The sequence below is a fragment of the Accipiter gentilis genome, chromosome W, assembly GCF_929443795.1.
Source record: "Accipiter gentilis chromosome W, bAccGen1.1, whole genome shotgun sequence".
Lineage (NCBI taxonomy): Eukaryota > Metazoa > Chordata > Aves > Accipitriformes > Accipitridae > Astur > Astur gentilis.
The window spans coordinates 32,580,502-32,607,068 of NC_064918.1; the positions used below are offsets into that span (position 1 = coordinate 32,580,502).

At 41.2% G+C, this 26,567-nt stretch overlaps 1 protein-coding gene across 1 annotated transcript in view; it reads right to left on the bottom strand.

Moving 5' to 3' along the window:
- Positions 1-26,567, bottom strand: part of LOC126035443 (tyrosine-protein kinase Fer-like) — a 254,879-nt gene that overhangs the window by 146,849 nt on the left and 81,463 nt on the right. Inside the window, exons 6-9 of the mRNA XM_049794009.1 lie at positions 25,498-25,635; positions 24,105-24,224; positions 18,369-18,491; positions 12,364-12,553 (exon numbers count right to left, since the gene is read on the bottom strand). Of these exons, the coding sequence (XP_049649966.1) occupies positions 12,364-12,553; positions 18,369-18,491; positions 24,105-24,224; positions 25,498-25,635 (571 nt within the window). The remainder of the gene's footprint in view (positions 1-12,363; positions 12,554-18,368; positions 18,492-24,104; positions 24,225-25,497; positions 25,636-26,567) is intronic.

Here is a 26,567-nt window from a genome sequence, read left to right on the forward strand (position 1 = left end):
CCTGCTGATGGGAAGTAGAGAATAACATAATTGGTTTTTCTTTGCTTTCGTGCGTGACCTTTGCTTTCACTTTATTAAATTGTCCTTATCTTGACCCACGAGCCTTTTGTTATATTTTCTCCCCCCTGTCCATCTGACAAGGGGGAGTGATAGAGCAGCTTTGGTGGGCACCTGGCACCCAGCCAGAGTCAACCCACCACAGTCCTTTTTTGGCGCCCAACGTGGGGCACGAGAATGGCAGTTTTCCATTAAGCATGCTATAGCTAGTTATTAAGTGGCAAGCTCCTGTGCAGGTCACGGAGCTTGTTGGCTGCTTGCTTATCTCTATTTTGCTGAGCTTGGGAACATGGTAATGCAAATAATGGCTATGTGCTTTGCCGTGGCACCGATGGCTTTACTGTGCTGTGGGAGCTATCTTGTGGGGAGAATGAAGGAACTTGGGAACATGCTAATACAAATGATGTCTATGTGCCTTGTACTGGCACTGTTGGCTTTGCTGTGTTGTGGGAGCTATCTTGTGAAGGAGATGAGGGAATACATCTCCCTCTCCCTAGCAGGCATTGATATGAATGGTTTTATTATGCAGGCTCCCGAAGTCTTTGTTCACCCTTATGTGAGCTGTTCAATACTAATAATTAATACTGGTGGTATATTATGGGTATTGTGGAATCTGGTCTCATCCTGGTATAAGAGAAGACAAATTTCAGGTGAGGCAATACTGAAATGTGCCCTCAAGTGACCGGTCCCTGGGTGGCAGGGCATATGGAAGGATTTGGGCAGATTCCTAGGACGGTTATCACCTCCCATAATCTGGGACTTTACACCCAAACAGGCAAGCAACCCTGGCAAACTGGCGCGCCATCTGATAGAAGGGTGCCTTGCCTATTCCAATGAAAACCAGCAGCTTCTCACACTGTACTGGGGCCTGGCCTATGCCTACCGAGCCATAGTTCAACACTCTCAGAGGACCATGGTTGAGACAGGGACCCAGACTGCATCTGAGGACACCATGCTCGAGATAGGGACCCAAACAACAACAACAACTACAGTAATTGCCCCAATAGTGAAAAAGAAACAGTGGACAGGAAGATCAACAGGTCCATATCATCGATTAGTGAGGGAAGAAGAAGAAGAGGAAAGGCTTGATCTAGAAGCCGGTCATTCAACAAAGAAATTGGAGGAAGGAGTGAGAGAACTTAAACAGGAAGTGGAAAATACCCGGTCCCTGACCTCCTCAGAACTTCGGGACTTGCGGAAAGATTACAGACGCCAGCCAGGTGAGCGGATTGCTGCCTGGCTGCTCCGATGCTGGGATAACGGGGCCGACAGTCAGCAACTAGAAGGCAAGGAAGCCCAACAGCTGGGATCCCTTGCTAGAAACCAGGGAATTGAGAGAGGAATTGTAAAAGAGGCAGCAATTTGCAGTCTCTGGAGCTGGCTCCTCTCAAGTGTGAGGGCAAGATATCTATTCAAGGGAGATCTTGTCAATTCCTCAGAAAAGTGGACTACCGCAGATGAAGGCATCCAGTACCTGAGAGAGTTAGCAGTGGTGGAAGTCATCTACAGTGATCTAGATGATGATGAGGTCTCCAAAGATCCAGAGGATGTCCTGTGCACATGGGCCATGTGGAGAAAGGTGATTCAAGGTGCCCCATCGTCATATTCTAACAGCTTGGCAGCGACGTATTGCCCAGATATGGAAACACGAACTGTGGAGAAAATGTCATCTTGGCTCCAAAACTTTGAAGAAAATCTCTGTGTCTCCTCATCCCTACAGGACAGTGCCTTGGCTGTTAGGGATGCTCCAAGAAATCAGACCTCTCCTGCCCCGTTCAGAGGGAAAGGGAGCCCAAGGTGAATGCTGTGTGGTGCACTGTGACGTGATTTAAACCCAACCAGCAACTAAGCACCATGCAGCCGCTCACTCCCTCCCTCCCATCCAGTGGGATGGGGGACAAAATCAGGAAAAGAAGTAAAACTCGTGAGTTGAGATAAGAACAGATTAACAGAACAGAAAAGTAGAAACTAATAATGATAATGATAACACTAATAAAATGACAACAGCAATAAAAGGATTGGAATGTACAAATGAGGAGCAGTACAATTGCTCACTACCCGCCGATCGACACCCAGTTAGTCCCCGAGCGGCGATCCCTCGCCCCCGTCCCCCCAGTTTATACACTAGATGTGACGTCACATGGTATGGAATACACCGTTGGCCAGTTTGGGACAGCTGCCCTGGCTGTGTCCTGTGCCAACTTCTTGTGCCCCTCCAGCTGGGCATGAGAAGCTGAAAAATCCTTGACTATAGTCTAAACAAAACTTAGCAACAACTGAAAACATCGGCGTTATCAACATTCTTCGCATACTGAACTCAAAACATAGCACTGTACCAGCTACTAGGAAGACAATTAACTCTATCCCAGCTGAAACCAGGACAACTCTGGTTCTTCCTGTGTGACCAAGGGGAGGACATGTGGAAGTGGGATGGTGAACTGACCTTTAAGCTGGAAGCCCATGTACGTGAACTGAGAGGGAAGACAGCTGTTAAGAAGGGGTCACCCAAGAAGAAGGCTGTCAGCGTAGTTGCTGTATAGGCCCAAGAAAGCAATCAGCGATCTTCCAGGCATAGAAGAACTGAAACCTCCCTTGATTCCGGTGAGGGGACTTCTGGTCTGGCACTGAAAGGGTCAGACAGTGAATACTCTGATGAGGAACAGCAATAGAGGGTCCCTGCCTTCAGCCAGGAGAAGGAAAGGAATGACCGGATATACTGGACTGTGTGGATTTGATGGCCTGACGCATCAGACCCACAGAAGTATGAGGCTTTGGTAGACACTGGTGCACAGTGTACGCTGGTGCCATCAGGATACAGGGGCACAGAAACCATCTGTATCTCTGCAGTGACAGGGGGATGCCAAGAATTGTCTGTATTGGAGGCTGAGGTGAGCTTAACAGGGGACAAGTGGGAAAAGCACCCCATTGTGACCGGCCGAGAGGCCCCTTGTATCCTTGGCATAGACTACCTCAAGAGAGGGTACTTCAAGGACCCAAAGGGGTACCGATGGGCTTTTGGAGTAGCCACTGTAAACACAGAGAAGATCAAACAGCTATCTACCCTGCCTGGCCTCTCGGAAGATCCCTTCGTTGTGGGATTGCTGCAAGTTGAAGAACAGCAGGTGCCAATTGCTACCAGGATGGTGCACCGTCGGCAGTATCGCACCAACCGAGACTCCCTGGCTCCCATCCATGAGCTGATTCATCACCTAGAGAGCCAAGGAGTCATCAGCAAGACTCATTCACCTTTTAATAGTCCTATATGGCCAGTGCAAAAGTCTGATGGAGGGTGGAGGTTAACAATAGATTTTCCTGGCCAGAACGAAGTGACACCGCCACTGATTGCTGCTGTACCAGACATGTTAGAGCTCCAATATGAACTGGCATCAGAGGAAGCCATGAGGTGTGCTACAATTGATATTGCCAATGCGTTTTTCTCCATTCCTTTGGCAGCAGAGTGCAGGCCACAGTTTGCTTTCACGTGTAGAGGTGTCCAATACACCTGGAATCGACCGCCCCAGGGGTGGAAGCACAGCCCTACCATTTGTCACGGACTAATCCAAATGGCACTGGAACAAGGCGATGCCCCTGAACATTTACAATACATAGATTACATCGCCGTGTGGGGCAACAAGGCAGAAGAAATGTTTGAGAAGGGAAAAAGAGTAATTCAGATTTTTCTGAAAGCTGGTTTTGGCATAAAGAAAAGTAAGGTCAAAGGACCTGCACAGGAGATTCAGTTCTTGGGAATAAAATGGCAGGATGGACGCTGTCATGTCCCTATGGATGTGGTCAACAAGATAGCAACTATGTCTCCACCAGCTAACAAGAAAGAAACACAATCTTTCCTAGGCCTTGTGGGGTTTTGGAGAATGCACATTCCAGGTTATACTCAGCTTGTGAGCCCTCTCTATCGAGTAACGTGGAAAAAGAACCATTTTGAATGGGGCCCTGAACAACAACAAGCCTTTGAGCATATCAGACAGGAAATAGCTCGTGCAGTAGCTCTTGGGCCTGTCCGGACAGGACCAGATGTACAAAATGTACTCTACACTGCAGCTAGGGAGCATGGTCTCACCTGGAGCCTCTGGCAGAAAACACCAGGAGAAACCCGAGGTTGACCATTAGGGTTTTGGAGCCGGGGGTACCGAGGATCAGAAGCCTACTACACCCTGACTGAAAAAGAGATACTAGCAGCCTATGAGGGGGTTCGAGCTGCTTCAGAAGTTGTTGGTACAGAAGCATATCTCCTCTTGGCACCACGATTGCCCGTGCTACACTGGATGTTCAAAGGAAACATCCCCTCTACACATCATGCAACCAGCGCTACATGGAGTAAGTGGATAGCATTGATGACGCAACGAGCTCGACTGGGGAAATCTAACTGCCCAGGAATTCTGGAAAAGATCATGGACTGGCCAGAAGGCAGAGATTTTGGAGCATTGCCTGAGGAGCTGGCTCACACCCAAGAAGCGCCACCATATAATGAGTTATCAGAAGATGAAAGGCATTATGCTTTGTTTACTGATGGATCCTGTCGTTTGGTAGGGAACCATCGGAAGTGGAAAGCTGCTGTGTGGAGTCCCACATGACAAGTCATTGAGGTCACTGAAGGAGAAGGTGAATCAAGTCAGTTTGCAGAAGTGGAAGCCATTCAACTAGCCCTAGATATTGCTGAACAAGAAAAGTGGCCAGTACTCTATCTCTATACTGACTCCTGGATGGTGGCTAATGCCCTATGGGGGTGGCTACAGCAGTGGAAGAAGACCAATTGGCAACGCAGGGGTAAACCCATCTGGGCAGCTGCATTGTGGCAGGACATTGCTGCCCGTGTAGAACACATGACTCTAAAGGTACGTCATGTAGATGCTCACGTACCCAAAAGCCGTGCCACTGAAGAACATCGAAATAATGAACAGGTAGAAAGGCTGCCAAAATAGAAATAGCTCAGGTGGACCTGGACTGGGAGCGTAAGGGTGAGCTATTTGTAGCTCAATAGGCCCATGAGACATTGGGACATCTAGGGAGAGATGCAACATATAGATGGGGTCATGATTGAGGGGTGGACCTGACCATGGAGGCCATCACACAGGTCACCCATGAATGTGAAACATGTGCTGCAATCAAGCGAGCCACCAGAGTAAAGTCTTCCTGGAACAGAGGGCGGTGGCTGGGTTTTAGATGTGGTGAGGCCTGGCAAATTGACTGCATTGGACCACTGCCACGAACACGCCAAGGCAAGCGCTACATACTCATGATGGTGGAAGCAACTACTGGTTGGCTAGAAACATATCCTGTAAACCATGCCACTTCCCGAAACACCATCTTAGGCCTCGAAAGGCAAATTTTATGGCAACATGTTACCCCAGAAAGAATTGAATCAGACAATGGGACTCGTTTCCGAAATAACCTCATAAGCTCCTGGGCAAAGAAACATGGCATTGAGTGGGTGTATCACATCCCCTATCACCCGCAGGCATCTGGAAAAATTGAGAGATATAATGGACTGTTAAAGACTATGTTGAGAGCATTGGACAATGGGGCATGGAAGCATTTGGATACAAATTTAGCAGAAGCCACTTGGCTAGTTAACACCAGAGGATCTGCTGACCATCCTGGTCCCACCCAAACAAAACCCCTACATACTGTGGGAGGAGATAAGGTCCCCGTGGTGCACATGGGGAAGCAGCTGGGGAAGGCAGTGTGGATTTCTCCTCCCATGGGAAAAGGCAAACCCATTCATGGGATTATCTTTGCTCAAGGACCTGGGTGTACTCGGTGGGTAATGCGGAAGGATGGGGAGACCCAGCGTGTGCCTCAAGGACATTTAACCTTGGGGGAAAAATAATATGTGATGTGAGTTGTATGTTGTAGGAAGTAATGTAGCAGGAATGACCTGAACTGCAGAGGAGTGAACTTCGCAAGGAACCAGACAAGTGCATCGGTGAACCAAACCAAGCCGGTGTTGGTGCCCAACGATCGAACATACTGCTTCTCCTGTCCTGACCACTCATCTTGATGGATGGGGCCCAAGTCATAACCTGTGTGTGAACATCTGGAGTAGTGGAAGAAGCCCATGGAATATCTATCTCTTAAAGGACAGGGGATAGTAATTAATAAGAATGTATAAATCTGTATGTTGGGTATAAAAGTGGTTTAAGTATGTAGTTTCAGTTGTAAGTGTTGGTAAGAAAGGATTTCAGTAATGAGAATTAAATACAATAGTATGGTTAGAAGATATCTGTATTAAATTATGTGGGACCTGAGCATGACACAAATGGTATGGAATAAGGGGTGGAGATTGTATTGGGTCTGGCTGAGATGGAGTTAATACTCCCCATAGCAGCCCTCATAGTCCTGTGCTCTGCATTGGTAGCTAGAAAGGTGTTGATAACACACCAGTGTTTTAGCTACTGCTGAGCAGTGCTGGCACAGCATCAAGGCTGTCTCTCCAACATTTTTGCCCCCCCCTCAATGGCAGGCTGGGGCAGGGCAAGATCTTGGGAGGGGACATAACCAGGACAGCTGACCTAAACTAACCAAACAGATATTCCATACCATATGACGTCAGCTCAGATATAAAAGCTAAGTGAAGGGAGACGGAGGGGGGGGCATTTTTTCTTCCAGAGCAACCACTATGCATACTGAAGCCCTGCTTCCCAGGAAGTGGCTAGACATTGCCTGCTGATGGGAAGTAGAGAATAACATAATTGGTTTTTCTTTGCTTTCATGCGCGACCTTAGCTATCACTTTATTAAACTGTCCTTATCTTGACCCACAAGCCTTTTGTTATATTTTCTCCCCCCTGTCCAGCTGAGGAGGGGGAGTGATAAAGCAGCTTTGGTGGGCACCTGGCGCCCAGCTAGAGTCAACCCATCACACATACATACTTGCATTATCCTTAATTTATTTTCTTCTTTTATTAATCTGATCTTCTCTAATAATACACTACTTTTAAATATTAATACCAATCAGTACAAGTAATAGGATCTGTTTGTTTTCTGATACTACAATAAACCACAGGGGCAGCCACCACTACCTGGATTTTAAATCCTGTAAGAAAAGAGCTATTCACTAAAACTACTTCCATCACAAGTAAATGGAAAGTCCAAAGTGTTTATAACTTGACTTAGTCCAAGGACTGTTTATTTCCTAATATCTGATTCATTGTCAGGTCTCACATTTTAGTATCAAAGAATCTTTCAAAAATATATAAATGTACTTTTAACACTGAAAAACTTAGTTTATTTCTCATAACTTCACCCTCAGGCACAGATGAGGTATTTTAATGAATATTTGCAAAATAATTAAACCTGAAGCAGAGAGACCACAAATTAAAAATCTCATTCTAATTAGCTATGGGTTAATTAAGCTGTAAGAAACTGAAAATGGAAACAGAATAAATCTGGTTTGTAGTGTAACAAAAAAGATTGCTTCAAAGTTTTGAACATACCCCCTTGACTGAAGAAACACAAAATCTGATAATGTAATAAATGCTGTTTCGGTTTATTCCAAGAATTCTGAATGAGCAACAAAATACATTAAATATGTATACACAGTAAAGCATTGTTTGAAAATGACTCCCAAATATAATTTAGTTTACAGGATATAGGTTAAACATTGTCTTAGTAAAATAAATTTACTTCTTTAGCAGGAAAATTCTGCAATATTCCATAATTTGTTTGTCATGAAAAGAGAGTATGAAAAAGAATATTTCATATAGGAATAGAAAAAAGGCTAAAAGGGAATTTACCAGCCACTTGAAATTAACAGCAATCAATACAATTTTTATTCTTTTTATCAGACTCAAGTAATACTGCATGACAACTACTTTTCTTACAGTGAAATACTCTGTCCTGAGTCGACTGTCAAGTCAATATTTATTTTTTAAGTGTTGGTGAAATAAATTGACTACTTAAAAAAAAATCATTAATAATGGGACAACACTGTCTAATTTTGCTTGCATGCCTATCAGGATTGGAATGATCAAATCATTTCACACATCTTTTCACAAGTGAGCCACAGGATTTAGCTGTGACTAAATGTCTACTTCTTACATGACAGGAAAAATTAAGTTACCAAAATATGCATGAATTCCAGTGTTGTGTTTCCACCCCTGGGGTAGTCAATTCCATGTATTGGACACACCTCCACATGAAAGTAAACTGTGGTCTGCACTCTGCTGCTGAAGGAATTAAGAAAAATACATTGGCAATATCAATTCTGGCATACCACTTGGCTGCCTTTGACACCAGTTCATATGGAATTCTAGCATTTCCAGTATGGCTGCACTCAGATGGTGGCATGACTTGTTTTAGGGTGCAGTCCTTCAGGAATGTCCCCCATGGGGTCACAAGTCCTGCCAGAAAACCTGCTCCAGTGTGGGCTCCTCTCCATGCGTCTACAGGTCCTGCCAGGAGCCTGCTCCAGCTCAGGCTTCCCATGGGGTCACAGCCTCCTTTGGGGGCACCCACCTACTCTGGCGTGGGATCCTCCACGGGCTGCAGGTGGATATCTGCTCCACCATGGACCTCCATGGGCTGCAAGGGGACAGTCTGCCTCACCATGGTCTTCACCACGGGCTGCAGGGGAATCTGCTCCGGCGCCTGGAGCACCTCCTCCCCCTTCTTCTTTACTGACTTTGGTATCTGCAGAGTTGTTTTTTTCACATTTTCTCACTCCTCTCTCCCAGCTGCTGTGTCGCAGCAGTTTTTCCCCCTTCTTAAATATGTTATCACATAGGCGCTACCACTGTCGCTGATTGGCTCAGCTTTGGCCAGCAGCAGGTCCATCTTGGAGCTGGCTGACACTGGCTCTATTGGATATGGGGGAAGCTTCTGGCATCTTCTCACAGAAGCCACCCTTGCAGCCCACCCCCGCTACCAAAACGTTGCCATGCAAACCCAATACAGGACGTTATGAGAAACAGTGTCAAAGGCCTTCCTGAAGTCCAGATAGACAATATCCACTGCTCTCCCCTCATCCACAAGGCCAATCAGTTCATCACAGAAGGTTATCAAGTTGGTCAAGCATGACTCCTCCTTGGTGAATCTATGCTGACTACTCCTGATGATTTTCTTGTCCTCCATGTGCCTGGAAATGATTCCCAGGATTAGCTGTTCCATCACCTTTTCAGGGATTGAGGTGAGGCTGACTGGCCTGTAGTTCCCTGCGTCCTCCTTCCTGCCCTTATTGAACATAGGAGCAACATTTGCTTTCCTCCAGTCCTCAGGCACTTCTCCCAGTCACCATGATTAATCAAAGATTATTGAGAGTGGCCTTGCAATGACATCTGCCAGCTCCCTCAGCAGTCGTGGGTGCATCCCATCGGGGATCATAGACATATGCATGTCCAGTTTGCTTAAGTATTCCTTGACCTGAGCCTCTTCCACCGAGGGTACATCTTCCTTGCTCCAGCCTTTCCCCCTGGTCTCTGGGACCTGGGATTCCTGAAGGCTGGTATGCTAGTAAAGACTGAGGTGAAGACGGTATTCAGTACCTCAGCCTTTTCCATTTTCTATGTAACCAGGTCCTCTGTCTCATTCAGCAATGATCCCACATTTTCCTTAGTCTTCCTTTTTTGCCTATGTACTTAGTGTAGCCCTTCTTGTTGCCTTTGACATCTCTGGCCAGATTCAATTCCAGGTGGGCTTTGGCTTTCCTAACCTCATCCCTGGATGCTTGGACAATATCTCTGTATTCCTCCTGGGTTACCCATCCTTACTTCCACCCTCTGTAGGCTTCCTTTTTGTTTCTGAGTTTTGCCAGGAGCTCCTTGTTCATCTATGCAGGCCTCCTGGCATTTTTGACTGACTTCCTGCTCATTGACATGGACCGCTCTTGAGCTTGAAGGAGGTGATACTTGAATATTAACCAGCTTTTGTGGGCCCTTCTTCCCTTCAGGGCCTTATCCCATGGGACTCTTCCAAGCATGTCTTTGAAGAGGCCAAAGTCTGCTGTCCTGAAATCCAGGGTTGCAGTCTTGCTTTTTGTCCTGCTCCCTGCCCTCAGGTTCCTGAACTCCACCATCTCACGGTCACTGCAGCCAAGGCCACCTTTGACCTTCGCATCCCCAATGAGTCCCTCCTTGTTGGTGAGTATGAGGTCCAGCAGAGCACCTCTCCTCATTGGCTCCTCTATCTCTTGGGTCGGGAAGTTATCATCAATGCACTCCAGGAACCTCCTGGATTGCTTCTGCCCTGCTGTGTTGTTCTTCCAGCAGATATCGGGGTGGTTGAAGTCCCCCATGAGGACCAGGGCCTGAGAATGTAAGTCTGCTCCTATCTTATCTGTCTGTAGAGGGCCTCATCTGCTTGTTCTTCCTGGTCAGGTGGCCTATAGCAGACACCCACTACAATGTCACCTTTACCTGTCCTCTCTTTAATCTTAACCCATAAACTCTCCGTCAGTTCCTCATCCATCCGCAGGCAGGGCTCTATGCATTCTAGCTGCTCTCTCAATAAAGAGCAACTTCCCCTCCTTATCTTCCCAGCCTGTTCTTCCTAAAGAGCCTGTACACATCCATTGCAACATTCCAGTCATGGGAGCCATCCCATCCCATCTCCGTGACCCCAACAAGATTGTAGCCCTGCAACTGCACACAGACTTCTAACTCTTCATGTTTATTTCCCATACTGCATGTGTTAGTGTACAGGCACTTCAGAGAGGCACCCCAGCATGTTGAGTTCCTGGAGAGAGTTTGGGGGATTTCTCCATAATGGTACCTTGTAGGCAAGGTGCCTTGTTTCCCCTTACACCAGGATGAAACCAGGTTCCACAAACCCACAAAAAGCCAACAGTCTTAGATACTAGGATCAAACAGCTTACATAAGGATGTGCAAGAACTTTAGGAGCCTGTGCAACAAAACTATGCACATCAATCCCAGAGGAGAAAAGGGAGGTGTTATCCCTCATTCTCTCCACAAGATAGTCCAGCCAGCACAGGAATGGCATCAATGCCAGGGCCAATCACATGGTCATTGTTTTTATCAAACTGTTCCCAGGCACAGTAAAATAGAGAGATAAGCAGTGCAGCAAATGACCAAAGCTAAAAGCAGCCACTAACAAGCCCTAGATTCTATTATACAGTAAAGCAAGCAAGCTCTGTGACCTGCACAAAAGCCTGCTAATTAACAACTATGACAGTTATAGCACACTCAGATCAAAACTGTTGTTATCTTGAGCCCCACACTGAGTGCTAAAAAGGGCTGTAGTGGGTTGACCCCATCCGTCAGCCAAACACCCACCCTGCCTCTCGCCCACTCTTCTCTCCTACAGGATAGGGAGAAAATGGAAGGAAGGTGAGAAGACCCATGAATCTAGATAATGACAGTTTAATAGGAAATGCAAAAGCTGCATGCATCAACAAAGCAAAGAGGAATTCATCCACTACTTCCCATTGGCAGGCCTGGAAAACAGGGCCTCCAGTACACATAATGGTTGCTTGGGAAGACAAACGCCATAACCATGAATGTCCCCCCTTCCTCCTCCTTTCCCTGAGCTTTTACTGCTGAGCACGATGTTATATGATATGGAATATCCCTTTGGTCAGTTGGGGTCAGCTGTCTTGGCTATGTCCCCTCCCAACCTTTTGCCCACCTCCAGCCTACAGACTTTTTGGGGAGGAAGAGAGAGTGAAAGCATTGGCACTGTGCAAGCCCAGTTCAGCAGTAGCCAAAACACTGGTGTGTTATCAACACTGGTTTAGATACAAATGCAAAGCACAGCATCATACCAGCTACTATGAGGAAAGTTAACTCTATCACAGACAGAACCAGTACACAATGCAAGGTCAAATGACCTGCACAAGAGATCCAGTTTTTGGGAATAAAATGGAAGGATGGACATCGGCACATCCCTATGGATGTGACCAACAAGATAACAGCCATGTCCCCACCAGTTTATAAAAAAGAAACACAAGATTTCCTAGGCATTGTGGCTTTCTGGAAATAGGCATTCTGGGTTATAGTCAGCTTGTGAGCCCTCTCTAGCGAAGGACCTGAAAGAAGAACTATTTCGACTGGGGCCCTCAACAGATCAAACAGGGGGTAGCTCACACAGTAGCCCTTGAGCTGGTCCAGTAAGGAACAGCTGTGAGAAACATATTCTACACAGTAGCCATGGAGCATGGCCTCACCTGGAGCCTCTGGCAGAAAACACCAGGAGAAACATGAGGTCGACCTCTAGGGTTTTGGAGCCGGGGGTACTGATGATCTGAGGCCCACTACACCCTGACTGGCCTCTGACCCCAGGACTAAAGTACAATAGCAAGGATGCATGATGTACTTAAACAAATGCAAAGCTTACCATAGAAGTGACTGATCTGGCATCTTCTTCATAATTCACTACAGGTGGTGGCTCTTTCCCATCATTTTCTAGAACCTTTTGTTCCAGTAGTTCTTTCTGGGCTGCAAATTTTGCCTCAGAGCATCTTAATTGCTGAACTGTTTGCTTGAGTTCTTCCAGTGCATGCTTTTGGCTCAGCAAGAGTACAATACTGCAGAGAAAAATAACAAACAACTTTAAAACATATGATTTAAAATACATATTTTGCTTCATGAAAGCTACATAGAATAAAGCATTTTCAATACTGGAATTTGTTTTTCTTTTTTCACTTTATTCATCCATATAATGAAGGAAATTATTAACCTTTTATAAGTAAGAGTCTGAGAAGTCCTCAGAATTATTTGTTCAAAGGCATAAACACATGAAGCAAATATTAGAAAATTCTCAAAGCTACAAGACAATGAAAGCAGACACCTATTTAGCGATTCCAAAACCAAAAATCACATTGTAGTAAAACCAGAAGAAATTATTGTTTTCATCCACTTCAGTTGAATTTCCAACTGTTAGGGTTCCCTGTCCTTTTGGGTAGAAATACACTTTTAGATTATGATTTCCAGTGATGAGGAATCCACTGCAATCCACATAGCTGTTATAATAATAATCTTCATTATTAAACTCACCTTATATCCAGTATAAATTGGTCTGGCTCCATGTTAGAGATACCTGTTGTCTCCATCTTCTGAACTGAAAGGTCCTCTACTGCATAAGTATTTCTGGACTGCAGTTCAGAACACTCTTTAACTTTTTTTTTTTTAGCTAAACAAATTGAACTCTATAAGGGGCTAAAAGAAGTTCTTTCTCATCTTCTACATGCTTTTATGGCTTTTCGCTGACACCCCCCCACACACACATTTTTCAATATCTATCAGAACTGGACCCTGTATTCTATTAGCAGTCTCACCTATACCACAGTCTTCTGATACAGTATTTCACCATTGATAGATTTAGAAATCACAAGAGCATTTTCAAATTTCCCCCATTAACTCCAACACCTTCCCAAAGACAGACCAACAGCCACTCTCAAGCCCTATAAGCTTTCTTTTTTGTGTGTATAAGTTTACATTTGGAAAGAGACAATTAGCCAAGCACAATACATAATGCAATCTGAATTTACTAGTGTCTCATCTCAATGTTTTAGATAGTTTTCTTCCAGGTCACTGATTAAAAAAAAAAGTTCAGTAATTCAGAGTAAGAAGATTTAGTTACAGTTATATTTCATGTCCACTAGCCAGTTTTTAGTCTATTTATTGATTCTTCTTTCTTTGAGAGAGACTTCATACCTACATTCTTACACTGACAAACTTCAAACTGTTACCCTATAAATAGCACCTTGTAGAAGACCTGAGATTTTCCTTTCTAAAACAACAGTTGTAGCACAGCCTACTGAAAGCTCTATCAGCTTTAAATGCTTCAGGGACATGATAATATTTAAAACAGATGGGGGGGGAGGGGAGGAAACCCACAACCCTGCAAGTGGCCTCACAGCAGACAGACATGTAAAAAGACTGTACCAATCTCCTATGCTGCAATCATCAAGATTTCCACCTTTGTTGCATGCAAATGGAGAGCCATTTGAAGAGGTTCTGCAGAGGGAAAAAAAACCCAAAACCAACCTACCAAAAAAAACCCCAAAAGCTCCAGAGTGCTCAGTCCTCCCAGAAATTAATGAAGTTAAATCTGGAGGACTTTCAGAAGGATCTAGATCTGTGTCAATAAAAGGAAAGAGTCCTCCTTACACTGAGAGTATCAAGTATAAATTCAGTCCTAGAAGCATGAACCTTCAGGAATAAGGAAATACTGAAAAACTAACTTCTTCGCTAAGAAAGAACAGAGATTAATTGAATTAAGATGGCCATAAGACAGACTTTCAAATAAAGATATCGAAGAACAACCATATTTATCTCCAAGAGATATTCTAAAACAGTAGTGAAGGACAAGCAGATTACTTAGAGCATATACAAGTACCTAGAGGACACTTTCAAATTACCCCCAAGAAATGCCAAAACCAAAGATGGACAGAAGTTCTCTAACACAGAGAACCATCTACCATCCATGGTGCAATATAGACAACCTTAAAAGCACTCAACTGGAACCCAGAGACGTAGTCTAGAAAGAGGTGCAGAGTTCTCACGTTCTGAAATGACAGATGAAGCAGATTGAGGGATCAGAACTACTAAGAATGAGGACAGTGTAGAGAAAAATCATAGTATTCTGTCACTCTACACCTTGAGAATAACCCCTGGAAGACAAACCCTCCTGCCAGCCCTCCAATTCTTATGGGAAAAAAAGGAAATTTAGAAGTTATCCCTGACAACAACCCACTCCTGAGTAGAAATTAAAGTATTTCTCCTTTGCCCTAGCAGCAAATAAATCTGGCTCGTGTAATTCCTCTCTCACGAATTATGTTGGTGGTTGTACTCATGAATGAGGTTCACAGCTCTGCTGACACACTGTCCACAAGAGCTGGAAAATCTAGAAAAAACAATTCAAATATCAACCTCATCAACAATTCCACACATCCACAGCTTTGGTCCTCTCCAACAAAGCAGGGGAAACCTGATTCAACCTCGTTTGTTGACACAGCAAGAAGTTGCTCTGTCATAACCTGTACATGTAAACACTGAACATGAAATAGACATATTCTGAATGCACTACAGGCCAAACATCATGGATGTCAAGAGATTGTTTCTTCACAAAGTGATCCTGAGTTAGATGATTATTCAAGTAGGTTCCAAAATAAGGGAACACTCTGTTATAAAATCCTTGTTGGCAGGAAAAGATAAAAAGTCATATCCCTAAATATGTGCATTGCACTAAGTCACAAAAAAAAAATAATTCTGATAATCAGCAGAATGATCATTCATGGGGAAAGGATCAGTATGATGTATGAAGACACAATTGGAGGTCCTAGAAGTGAAGTTTTGCATGAAACTGCAGAAGTTTAAAAGTATCACACAAAGAAATGAACAATCTCTACTCAAGATAATGTTCTATCATTTGGTCTTCATTATGAGAGAGAAAAAAGAAAAAAGATCTCCCTGTGAAAATGATGTCCTTCCACTATCAGCAAGGCTTTGGTGAATACACAATATCAGCTAAAATTAAAACACCCCAAACTCTGAATGGCTACAGCTCACCGTGATCCAGAGATAATAAGATGGATCCTGCATGTTAAAAGACATGAACTGTTCTCTTTCCTGAACTGTGGCAAGATGTGCACCAGGTCATCTGCTGAAAAGTATCTGAAACACTAAATATTTTCAGTTTGCCAAAATCACATGTACAATGTTCCCTGTTCCAGCTATGCATGGAGAAGTAGCCCCTATAAAATTCTTTAGCTGTTGCTTCCATCAATGCAAACTTTATGGTCCTTGTGGCTAAAAAGAGCTACTATCAACCTCACAGAGTAAGATCTTGTGTGAAGAGTCCTTGTGAGACTGGATCAGGGCAACAGATTGGAAAGTGGTTATTGGGTTTATATGGCAAGGTTTTGGCAGCTGGGAGGCTGCAGGTGTGACCTCTGTGAGAAGACCAACATGAGGCACCAAAAAATGCTGTGGTGGGTTGACCCCATCTGTCAGCCAAACACCCACCCTGCCTCTCGCCCACTCTACTCTCCTACAGGATGGGGAAAAAATGGAAGGAAGGTGAGAAGACCCATGAATCTAGATAATGACAGTTTAATAGGAAATGCAAAAGCTGCATGCACCAGCAAAGCAAAAAGAGGAATTCATCCACTGCTTCCCATTGGCAGGCCTGGAAAACAGGGCCTCAGCACACGTAATGGTTGCTTGGGAAGACAAACGCCATAACCACGAATGTCTCCCCTTCCTCCTTTCCCTGAGCTTTTATTGCTGAGCACAACATCATATGGTATGGAATATCCCTTTGGTCAGTTTGTTTCAGCTGTCCTGGCTACGTCCCCTCCCAACCTTTTGCCCACTCCCACCCATCTGGGCTTTGTGGGGGGGAGAGAGAAAGCCTTGATGCTGTGCAAGCACTGTTCAGCAATAGCCAAAACGTTGGTGTATTATGAACACTGTTCTAGCCACAAATGCAAAGCACAGTACTATATGGACTGCTATGAGGAAAGTTAACTCCATCCTAGTCAGACCTAGTATACACTGCAAAGTCATTCAATAGCTCAGAACTGGTGGTGCTGAGGCTGTGTCAGAAAGAAGTGAGCTGAAGTCCAAACCAGTTTAAGTGAAGAGACAGAAAACATAATTTTGCAGACTTGACCTTCATTTTGCCCAGATAAAGCAGAACCAGGGAAGATTTCCTCAGCACTGAAGGGCTAGCCTCAGCATCTTGTATGAGACTCAACAATAACAGACTCTAAAGCTCTTGAATTTGGAGGTGACCTCCTCGCTTTCTTCCGTGAAGAGACTTGCATTAAAGCTCTTTGAAGGTGCCAAACTCACAGCCAAGCAATCTGACTTGACCCGCCCATCCACCAGCAGGATGACCTCTGCCTCAAGAGGCAAGCTTTCATTCATCGCTCAACTGCCCTTGCCTTTGACCTTGCTTTGCAGTGTTGAGGCTGGTGCTATATCATGTGACAGCAGTCAAGAATATGCAACAGTTGATTGAGACCTTCTAGGGACCGTAAGTACTTGTATAAGAAGAGCTAAACAATCAAAAATGTCCTGCTCATTCTTCAGTGCAGTTAAAAATGAAAATGGGGTCTGTTGGTGGAAGACATAACCAATACCAAAAGAGAATGGGTGATTTCAAGGAAACTTATGTCTTACACCTAGAAATCTAAGCCAGATCCCATGCTTTTTAAAAAGACCCACAGATACAGCTGGAGTCTACACTGAGATCATCTCTTCAAAAATACAAACATCTGCTACAGGATCAAAGGAGCCTACCTACAGCAGGAAAGGCAGGGATAGAAAACCACTTTCAGAGAGATATATCAGACAACAAAATAATACTGAAGAAACATTCCTACGGAAAAAGCAGCATGAGGGAGAAACAAAGACATAATGCTTAAAATACCCACAAAACTTTCATATTTCAAAGCATTTATCCTTTAAGCTATATGCAGCAAAGAAGGTAGGTCAAGAATTGAAAAATGGGAAAATATACATACTGTGACTATGTGTAGACTATCAAAGAAAGAACAGGAAATCATCAAATCAAAACAATTACACATACATATAAAGTTTCATATATGAATAAAATACTACTCAATGTATCAAGTTACAAGATGCCTTCAGCAGAGAGCTTAGAAGTCTTTTTCAATGAAGACAGAATTATCTGAGGACTCGCATTCCACTTCACTGGTATTGCAAACAAATATTTATGTCCAAGTTTGTAAGATTCTGACTGATCACAAGAAGAATTGGAAAAACATCACTACAGACAGAAGTTATTTATCTGTTGTTATAACTTCAGTTTAGACTGTGATGTGAAATTTAATCAGAGTTGGAAAAAAGACCAATGATCTTGATCAAAAATATTATTTATAATGTATGTTTATTTGTGGCACTGTAAGACATCAATTAATCCCTCATCTTCATTATTTACTATTCAGTATTACAGGGTGTTGGTTCTACATTACTGTATAAGAAAGTTTACATCTTGCATATGGGTCTGAAAAGTCTTTCATAAAATCATATCTATACAATGAACTGTCAGAGACACAATCTGAATTGACTCCTTTTGTTCCATCAAGCTGAAGTTACACTGCTAACCAAAGGTCTAGTTCTTGAGCCATCCCAATAGTATGACAATTAAACTAAATTAAAGGAGCTGCTCGGTTCTCTAATTAATTAGGATCTGGAGTTGGGAAGGTTTATTTAAGACATGGGAAATTAACTTTTTGTTGCCATTGATAATAATTTCTCACTAAAGCAAAACAATGTTAGTGCAGATTATTTAATATTTAAGTCTTAGGAACTGCATTATACACAAATTTATCTCAAATTATTATATTTTGATATTTTAATTATACTTACTCTGATGTTTTTTCACAAGTCTTAGAGGACTCTTCTAATTTTTTCTCTAGTTCCAACACAAGTTTCTCTTTGCTCAGAAGTGTCTGTTGTGTCTGAATCAATTCTTCTATTAATGTTTTTAACCTGTAATACATACATTTCAGAAATCTGTTATGCATACACAAACTGAACATATTTGGAAACTTTTTTTTTCCTAAAGATGAAAAGGAGCATTAGTCTTCAAAGTATGTTATTTGCTGGTCATTGGCTTTTTTTGTGGCTGTACCTTTATGTTATATTATTAACCTATGTTATTACAGAATCCATACTAGATTGTGGATACATACAAAGTTACAGAATGATCTGCTGCCTGCAGTCTCTAGAATGCATGATGTTATGTGGATTAATGCCTTAATATATTGCTAATTCATGAGTAGTTATATGAAAAATGAAAGCCTTCAGGCTGTTGAAGTACATATTAAATAAATATGTACAATCAGTAGTTGTGATGTATTAATCTCTAGAAATAATAAAACCAGAATCATTGCAAGTTAAAACAATACTTTTTAGTATAAGAGTGATCTGTATATTCTTCTCTATACGATTAACTTTTTTAAAGCCACACAGGTTTTGGTAATGGTAAGTCCAAAATAAAGATAAAATTTGTACAAGAATACTCAACATTAACTGAGAAACTGTTATTGCACATTAAAACCACGACTGACACTTTGCAATTATACTAGCAAACATTCCAATAGCAAAAAAAGTCAACAAATGTAAAATGAGACTTTGCGATATAATTCTCAATCAACTCTACACAAAGCAGATAAAAAGCTTGCATATCAAAAAATATACTTTGACTTCGAGCAATTGCTAAGCTGGGAGAATAATTTCAAAAATATCCTTTCCTTCTTAGCATTCATCTATCCATCTTCAGGTATCTTACTCTGTTTCCCCTGTATTTTCAAGCACAATTTCAACAAAAAGGTATTATAGTAAAGAGTGGAACAAAGATAAAATACATATAGTACTTGATACTGCACAGATCAATTGCCCAAAACTGTTCCAGTTTGGGGAGTGGCAGAGGTTTATTCTGTTATGCTTTTCAGAATATCTCAATATTAGTCTATGATACTCATCAATGTTTATCAGGACACACCCCATCTCTCTCATTACTTACAAAAGTTCCCTAAGAAACACTGACTTTTAACTACCTCTCTCTGTCACATCTTCTTTATTCGTAAATATAAACTTACCTGAAAACATAAAACTGAGCCAGTTTTCTCATCACTTATCCTTAGAATATATTTTATCAAAACCTTCAGTAATGCATGTAAAGTTGTCATTCTTCTCATATACTCAAAAAAACTATTGATTTGACCAAAAATTATTGATTCTGGATTAACATATGTCTTCTAATCCATTCAATGCCTGGGAAATAAACCCAGTATATGTATTAGATTTATTATATTTGCTAGATACTGAAGGTAGTTTTCCTCTGCAGAAATATAACAATGTAGTATTTTGAAGATCCAAGGCCATGATCTCAACTCTGAAGATCAACAATCAAATTCCTATTGTTTCAGAACATACAGAATGGATCTTTAAAAAGCCATCATCTATCAATAAAGGATGTAATACACTGACCTTACTTGCAGTTGACAAGGTATATCAAGCAAAAGCAGTTAAAGAAAACTAAGCAGTCATAAGAGGAAGGGTTCTTGCTTGTATTAAAAACAATTAAAAAAAGAAGAAATAGGATAATAATAGTCAGTTTTTACAGTGCCAGGAGATAACTAGTAGAAGTCCACAAAAATCTGCACTGCTTAATATGTTCATAATAACTGAGATAAAACAACAATTTAAAAAGTGACAAAGAATGCTGACAGAACAATGTTATTTGAGGTAGCAAAGGAAGGGGCTGAATGTGAATAATGCACAAAGATTTTTCTGAATCTTATGAGAATCAGTAACTGGACTGCCATTTAGAAGATTAATCTCAATGTGTATTAAAATAAACAAATATACAAGGGGGAAAACAATCCAAAACTTTATACAATGAATGGCTCTAAGTTGACCGTTACCACTAAGAAATGAGATCTTGGGTTACAACAGACTATTCCATGGAAACAGTGGCTTGATACTCAACAGTGGTCAGAAAAATCAAACAGAAGGATTCTCTAGGATTTGTTAAAAATTAAGCAGAATGAGAACATAGGAATCCTCAATACGCCTCTCTCTAATCTATGTATCTGGATTACCTGCGCAGTTCTGGTCATCTATCTCAAAAACAATACAATAACCTTGAAAACATTCAAAGAAAGATAACAAGCTTAATAAAAGATAAGAAGATTTGGGAAAGGAAGGACTAAAGCTAAAGACTGTTTGCTTTGAAAAAAAAGATGACAGAACAGGATGTCCTGGTTTCAGCTGGGATAGTTAACTGTCTTCCTAGTAGCTGGTACACTGCTATGTTTTGAGTTCAGTATGAGAAGAATGTTGATAACACTGATGTTTTCAGTTGTTGCTCAGTAGTGTTTAGTCTCAAGTCAAGGATTTTTCAGCTTCTCATGCCCAGCCAGCGAGAAAGCTGGAGGGGCACAAGAAGTTGGCACAGGACAGAGCCAGGGCACCTGACCCAAAGTGGCCAAAGGGGTATTCCATACCATGTGATGTCCCATCTAGTATAGGAACGAGGAAGTGGGGAGGGAATCGCCGCTTGGGGACTAGCTGGGTGTCGGTTGGCGGGTGGTGAGCAATTGCCCTGCGCATCATTTGTACATTCCAATCCTTTAATTATTGCTGTTGTTATTTTATTAGTGTTATCATTATCATTATTAGCGTCTTCTTTTCTGTTCTATCAAACCGTTCTTATCTCAACCCACGGGTTTTGCTTCTTTTCCCAATTTTCTCCCCCATCCCACTGGGTGGGGGGGAGTGAGTGAGTGGCTGCGTGGTGCTTAGTTGCTGGCTGGGGTTAAACCACAACACAGGAGTATGATAAAAGTTTATATCATAAATGGGGTGGAAAGGAGTACATTGTTCCTATTGTCTTCCAAAACAAGAGCTTAGAGTCATAAAATGAAGCTAGGAAGTAACAGGTCCACATAATGTTAACTTAATCTTTGGAATTCCTTGACCTAAGACTGTGGACAATAGTTAGTTACACATATTGAAACTGACTAGACAAATTCATGAAAGAAAAATACATCTAAGGCTATTACAAACAAATATTACTTCTAGCTCAAAAAAAATTCTAATCCGCAAATTATGGGAGGCTGAGAGAACATTCTGGGGAATGCACGCACATCCTGTTCTTATTCTCCTCCTTAGACTTTCCCTTTGGGCTAATATCAGAGAGAAGAAAGTTGGCTAGGTCAGTCTTTTGTCTGACCTAATATAGACTCATTTGCTCAAAGGCCCTAATATAATCTCTACCAGAAATGGACATACAACAACACTTCAAAGAGCTATTTGATTCCTGTTCCGAAAATAAAATCACACCATAAAATTTCTCTCTCAAATGTATCAAAGAATTTAAAGTGCATGAATATAAGCTTTGTAACAGGACAAACTTGTATTGAAAAAAATTATATTTATGCAAATGTGAAGATACTTATTTACAAACACAATTTTCATCAAAATCATTTGCTAAAGAAGCAGCATTTAAGCTGTTTTGCTTAGACATGCTGATGGCTTGTTTCTAAACACTGGGACATTGAAGACAAGCCAAACAAGAAGTTATTTCTGGTTTTTAGCTATGGAAGGTATAATCTTATAAAAATTGTAAGACCATTCAAAAGGGAGATTTAGTATATATTTTTTCCTTGTAACTGTGCTGAAGTACAGCTAGCTGTACCACATATACATAGTTTATGCAGGAATAATCTCGATTTAGTAATGATGCAGAATATATTATAAACAGAAAAATGTGTAAAGAGGAGGGAGGGGCTTTATTCATTAATGGACCTTTTCATAAGAAAGATGAAGCTGTTTTGGGACTGAGGAGGAGTCTGACAAAGAAAGCTGAGACATTATATAAAAGAGGTTATTTCAATACCTATTTAAGAATAAATTTATGAAAAATAATTAGATTGCATAAGAAAAACAGAGGACAACTAATGCCCTTGAAAAAAAATGAGCAAAATGCAGAGAATCTTAGTAGTGTTGAAGAAACATAGGGCTTACAGTAATTTACAGAAGACACACTGTAATGTATTTACATTTGAAATGTCTCACTTCTATACATTCTCACTATTATTTTGGTTTTAATAAAAGTCTGCACGAAACAAAGGTCATAATTTGATTAAGCAAACTGAAAAAAAATACAGATTTCTTATTTGGATCAGTTATACATTGTAAAGAAAAACCTCAAATAAGTCAGACTGAAATATGTTACAGACAAAAAACATAATCTACTAATGAATTATTAATTTACCATTTTATATTGCTTATAATTAATTTTTGCAATCTCAGAAGTGACTGCATCAGAACATTTTATGGCAAAAGATGAGATTGACAAGATAATAACCTCAGCAGGAGATTTGTTCCCCAGTAATAACTGATTAAAGTTGGTGTTGTGGTTTAACCCCAGCCGCCAACTAAGCACCACACAGCCACTCGCTCACTCCCCCCACAATGGGATGGGGAGAGAATCAGAAGGGTAAAAGTGAAAAAAACTCTTGGATTGAGATAAAGACAGTTGAACAGGTAAAGCAAAAGCTGCATGCACAAGCAAAGCAAAACAAGGAATTCATTCACTACTTCCCATCGGCAGGCAGGTGTTCAGCCATCTCCAGGAAAGCAGGACTCCATAATGCTTAATGGTTACTTGGGAAGACAGACGCCATCACTCTGAATGTCCCCCCTTCCTTCTTCTTCCCCCAGCTTTATATGCTGAGCATGACATCATATGGTAGGGAATATCCCTTTGGTCTGTTGGGGTCAGCTGTCCCGGCTGTGTCCCCTCCCAACTTCTTGTATACCCCCAGCCTACTCGCTGGTGGGGTAATGTGAGAAGCAGAAAAGGCCTTGACTCTGTGTAAGCACTGCTCAGCAATAACGAAAACATCCCTGTATTATCAACACTGTTTTCAGCACAAATCCAAAACATAGCCCCATACTAGCTACTATGATGAAAATTAACTCTATCCCAGCTAAAACCAGCACAGTTGGGGAAATTAATAAAAAGATGAACCTACACAATAGATTTACAAAATATGTAGAGGTAGTTTATCACCCTGAACAGCTAAAAGTTCCATGAAATGTAATACAACAGCTACATCTATGTTAGCAAATTAATACATATTAAAGGTTATAACAGTGAATAAGAATTTTCTTTGGAAAACAAAATCAGAACACCTAGTTCGCAATCAGGAAATCACTGACTACATCACTATACTCAATGGCTTCAAAGACAGATTTCAGTATTTTTCCTAGATACTGAATATGGAAGCACCTTTGAGAAAATTATTAAGTTCCCAAAGAGAATTCATGATGGATTTGGGGCACTGTAAAAATTAACTGGGGAGGAGGAGAGACTAGATCAAAAGTTCAGGCAAGTGCTGTTTTTTTGGGTTGGGGGGAGTATTTTGTGCAAAGGAACAATAAAAAGTGCAATACACAAGAGTCTATAGCTTAAAAACATTATTTCAGAAACTGCACCTTAAAAGTCAGGATACAGCTATGAGCTGATTGAGCTTAGACATCGTGTATGACAGAATTTCTAAAAGAATATAGTTTTTAAAGAAAACTTACGTGACTTGTAAACTTTCTGCTGTTAGATTATTCCACATGATCTCATTAGCTTGAAGGTTTTCATTTTCTTCGAGTAAAGACATATCAAACTCTATTGCTTGTTCAGCAACTTCTGATGACCTAATTTAGCAAATAAAAGTTATATTTGCAAAATTAACATGTATCTTTAAGTAGATCATAAAGAAAATTGTTTTGTTTTGAATTATTAATAACTAGAATATAGTTAAAATTACTTATGAAATAAAAGTTAAAACAACAATAGGATATATATTCTTTTTCCTCTAAATAAAGGACACAGTCTTAAAAACATACCAGAGAACAAAATAGAATATAATTCTTTGAATTAAGATCACAACATAATCAAGGTTTTCAGGGGGTAACTATTTGCATGGATCCACTCTTAGCTGATCCAGCTATAAATCTGCATGACAATTATCAATTTGCACATTAATAACAAAGGATAATGCAAGAAGTCCTAGGACTATCCACTTATGTACCAATATGAAATATCAGTTCAATAACCAGCAAATAAAGTTTATTTTTTCAATTTAATACTTTCTTGCAAAATGCATCCAAATACACACTAAATTAGCTCACACTGAATCTGGGTTGTCATGTGTCCAAAGAAGAGCAATGAAGCTAGTGAAAGGTCTAGAGAACAAGTCCTATGAGGAGCAGCTGAGGGAATTGGGGCTGTTTAGTCTAGAGAAAAGGAGGCTGAGGGGAGACCTTGTTGCTCTCTACAGCTACCTCAAAGGAGGTTGTAGCAAGGTGGGTGTTGGTCTCTTCTCACAAGTAACAAGTGATAGGATAAGAGGAAACGGCCTCAAGTTGCACCAGGGGAGGTTTAGATTGGATATTAGGAAAAATTTCTTCACTGAAAGGGTTGTCAAGCATTAGAACAGGCTGCCCAGGGAAGTGGTTGAATTACCATCCCTGGAGGCATTGAAAAGACGCGTAGACGTGGCGCTTGGGGACATTTTTTAGTGGTGGACTTGGCAGTGTTAGGTTTATGGTTGGACTCGATGATCTTAAAGGTCTTTTCCAACCTAAATGAATCTATGATTCTATGATTTTATGTATAGTCTGCTGCCAGTACCAAAGTTATGGCTCTTCACATGCAATAACAGTAATTGGAATTCTGTTTTTCTAGAGATAGCCAAAGAGATGGATGATTGAAGAAAGAGTCAGATTAAAAACCTGACGTTCAGACAACTTTCTGTACATGTAGGTAGAACAGCTTTTCAAATTAGGACAATGGTTTACAAATAACAATTTAAAAGGAACCAAACAGAAACAAATACAACTCTGATCACTTTAGCAGTGTTGTAGTTTAATAGAATTTTTCCTCGAGAAGAAACATGAACATGTACACCAAGATGAAAACTTATACCTATGAGTATCTATGAAGTCATTATACTCAGAGTTAGGATCTATCCATTCAACGGAGGTCTGGATCTCTTTATGGACATTCGCAATCTCTTCTGTTACAAGACTGGTGATCTGGCTATATTCATCCAGGATTCCTTTTCTAGAGAGAAAAAAAACAACACTATAGTGTATAACATGGCACTGAAGGCATAGATGGCATTGACAATGCTTCAAGCTTTCAATTTTCTGTTAGTACAAACTCATTGCAACTGACTAAAAAGGGAGAAGAAAAAAAAAGACCATATATTACTCAAAGAAATAACAGATCAATTGTGACCTCTTCTTTACAGATTTGCTATGAGTAGAGAAGTCTCCAAGACCATGCTCCTTATACTAATTACAGTGCATCTACATATAGTGTAGTGAAACTAAAGCTGTAGAGATTACAGGGAAAAGGAATGTATACAGCTCATTGATGACACCCTTCTTTATGACCAGAAAACTTACGCTAGCTATCATTTATACTGAAGCTTTTCATGTTCTCTTGACTGACAAAATAAGTATATTCTGACATACGATAAAATGAATCAAAAAATAGTCAGTGTGCATTTCCTTTAAGACCTGGCTTTCTCCATTGCTTTAACTGTTCTCTTTCATATCTTCATTTTGTTATTTGGTCATTAGGGCAAAAATAAGCATAAATCACAAGTTTGAATATATTTACAAGAAGAAATAAAATCAAACAAAAAGTTGACATGAGAAAGTACAAGCCATCTAGCCTAATGACCTGCCCCCAACAGTGGGCAAAAGCAAGTGATTAGGGAATGGCCAAAGAAAAGAATAAGTGATATTTTACCACTACATTTAATAGCATCCAGTGATATTTCCCCAGAATACCTTCCTACTCTCTTTAAGTTTTAGCTTTCCATAAATAGCCCTTCATAATCATTTCCTATTTCATTTTTATTTTTGACAAACTTCTTGGCTTGCCAGGTTCTGAAGCATGGTGAGGTGTTTTTTTAAATACTGATGAATTTTGACCAACCCAGAGGAACGTGCAGAAAAAAAAGTATCAGCAGATTTTTCCTGGAT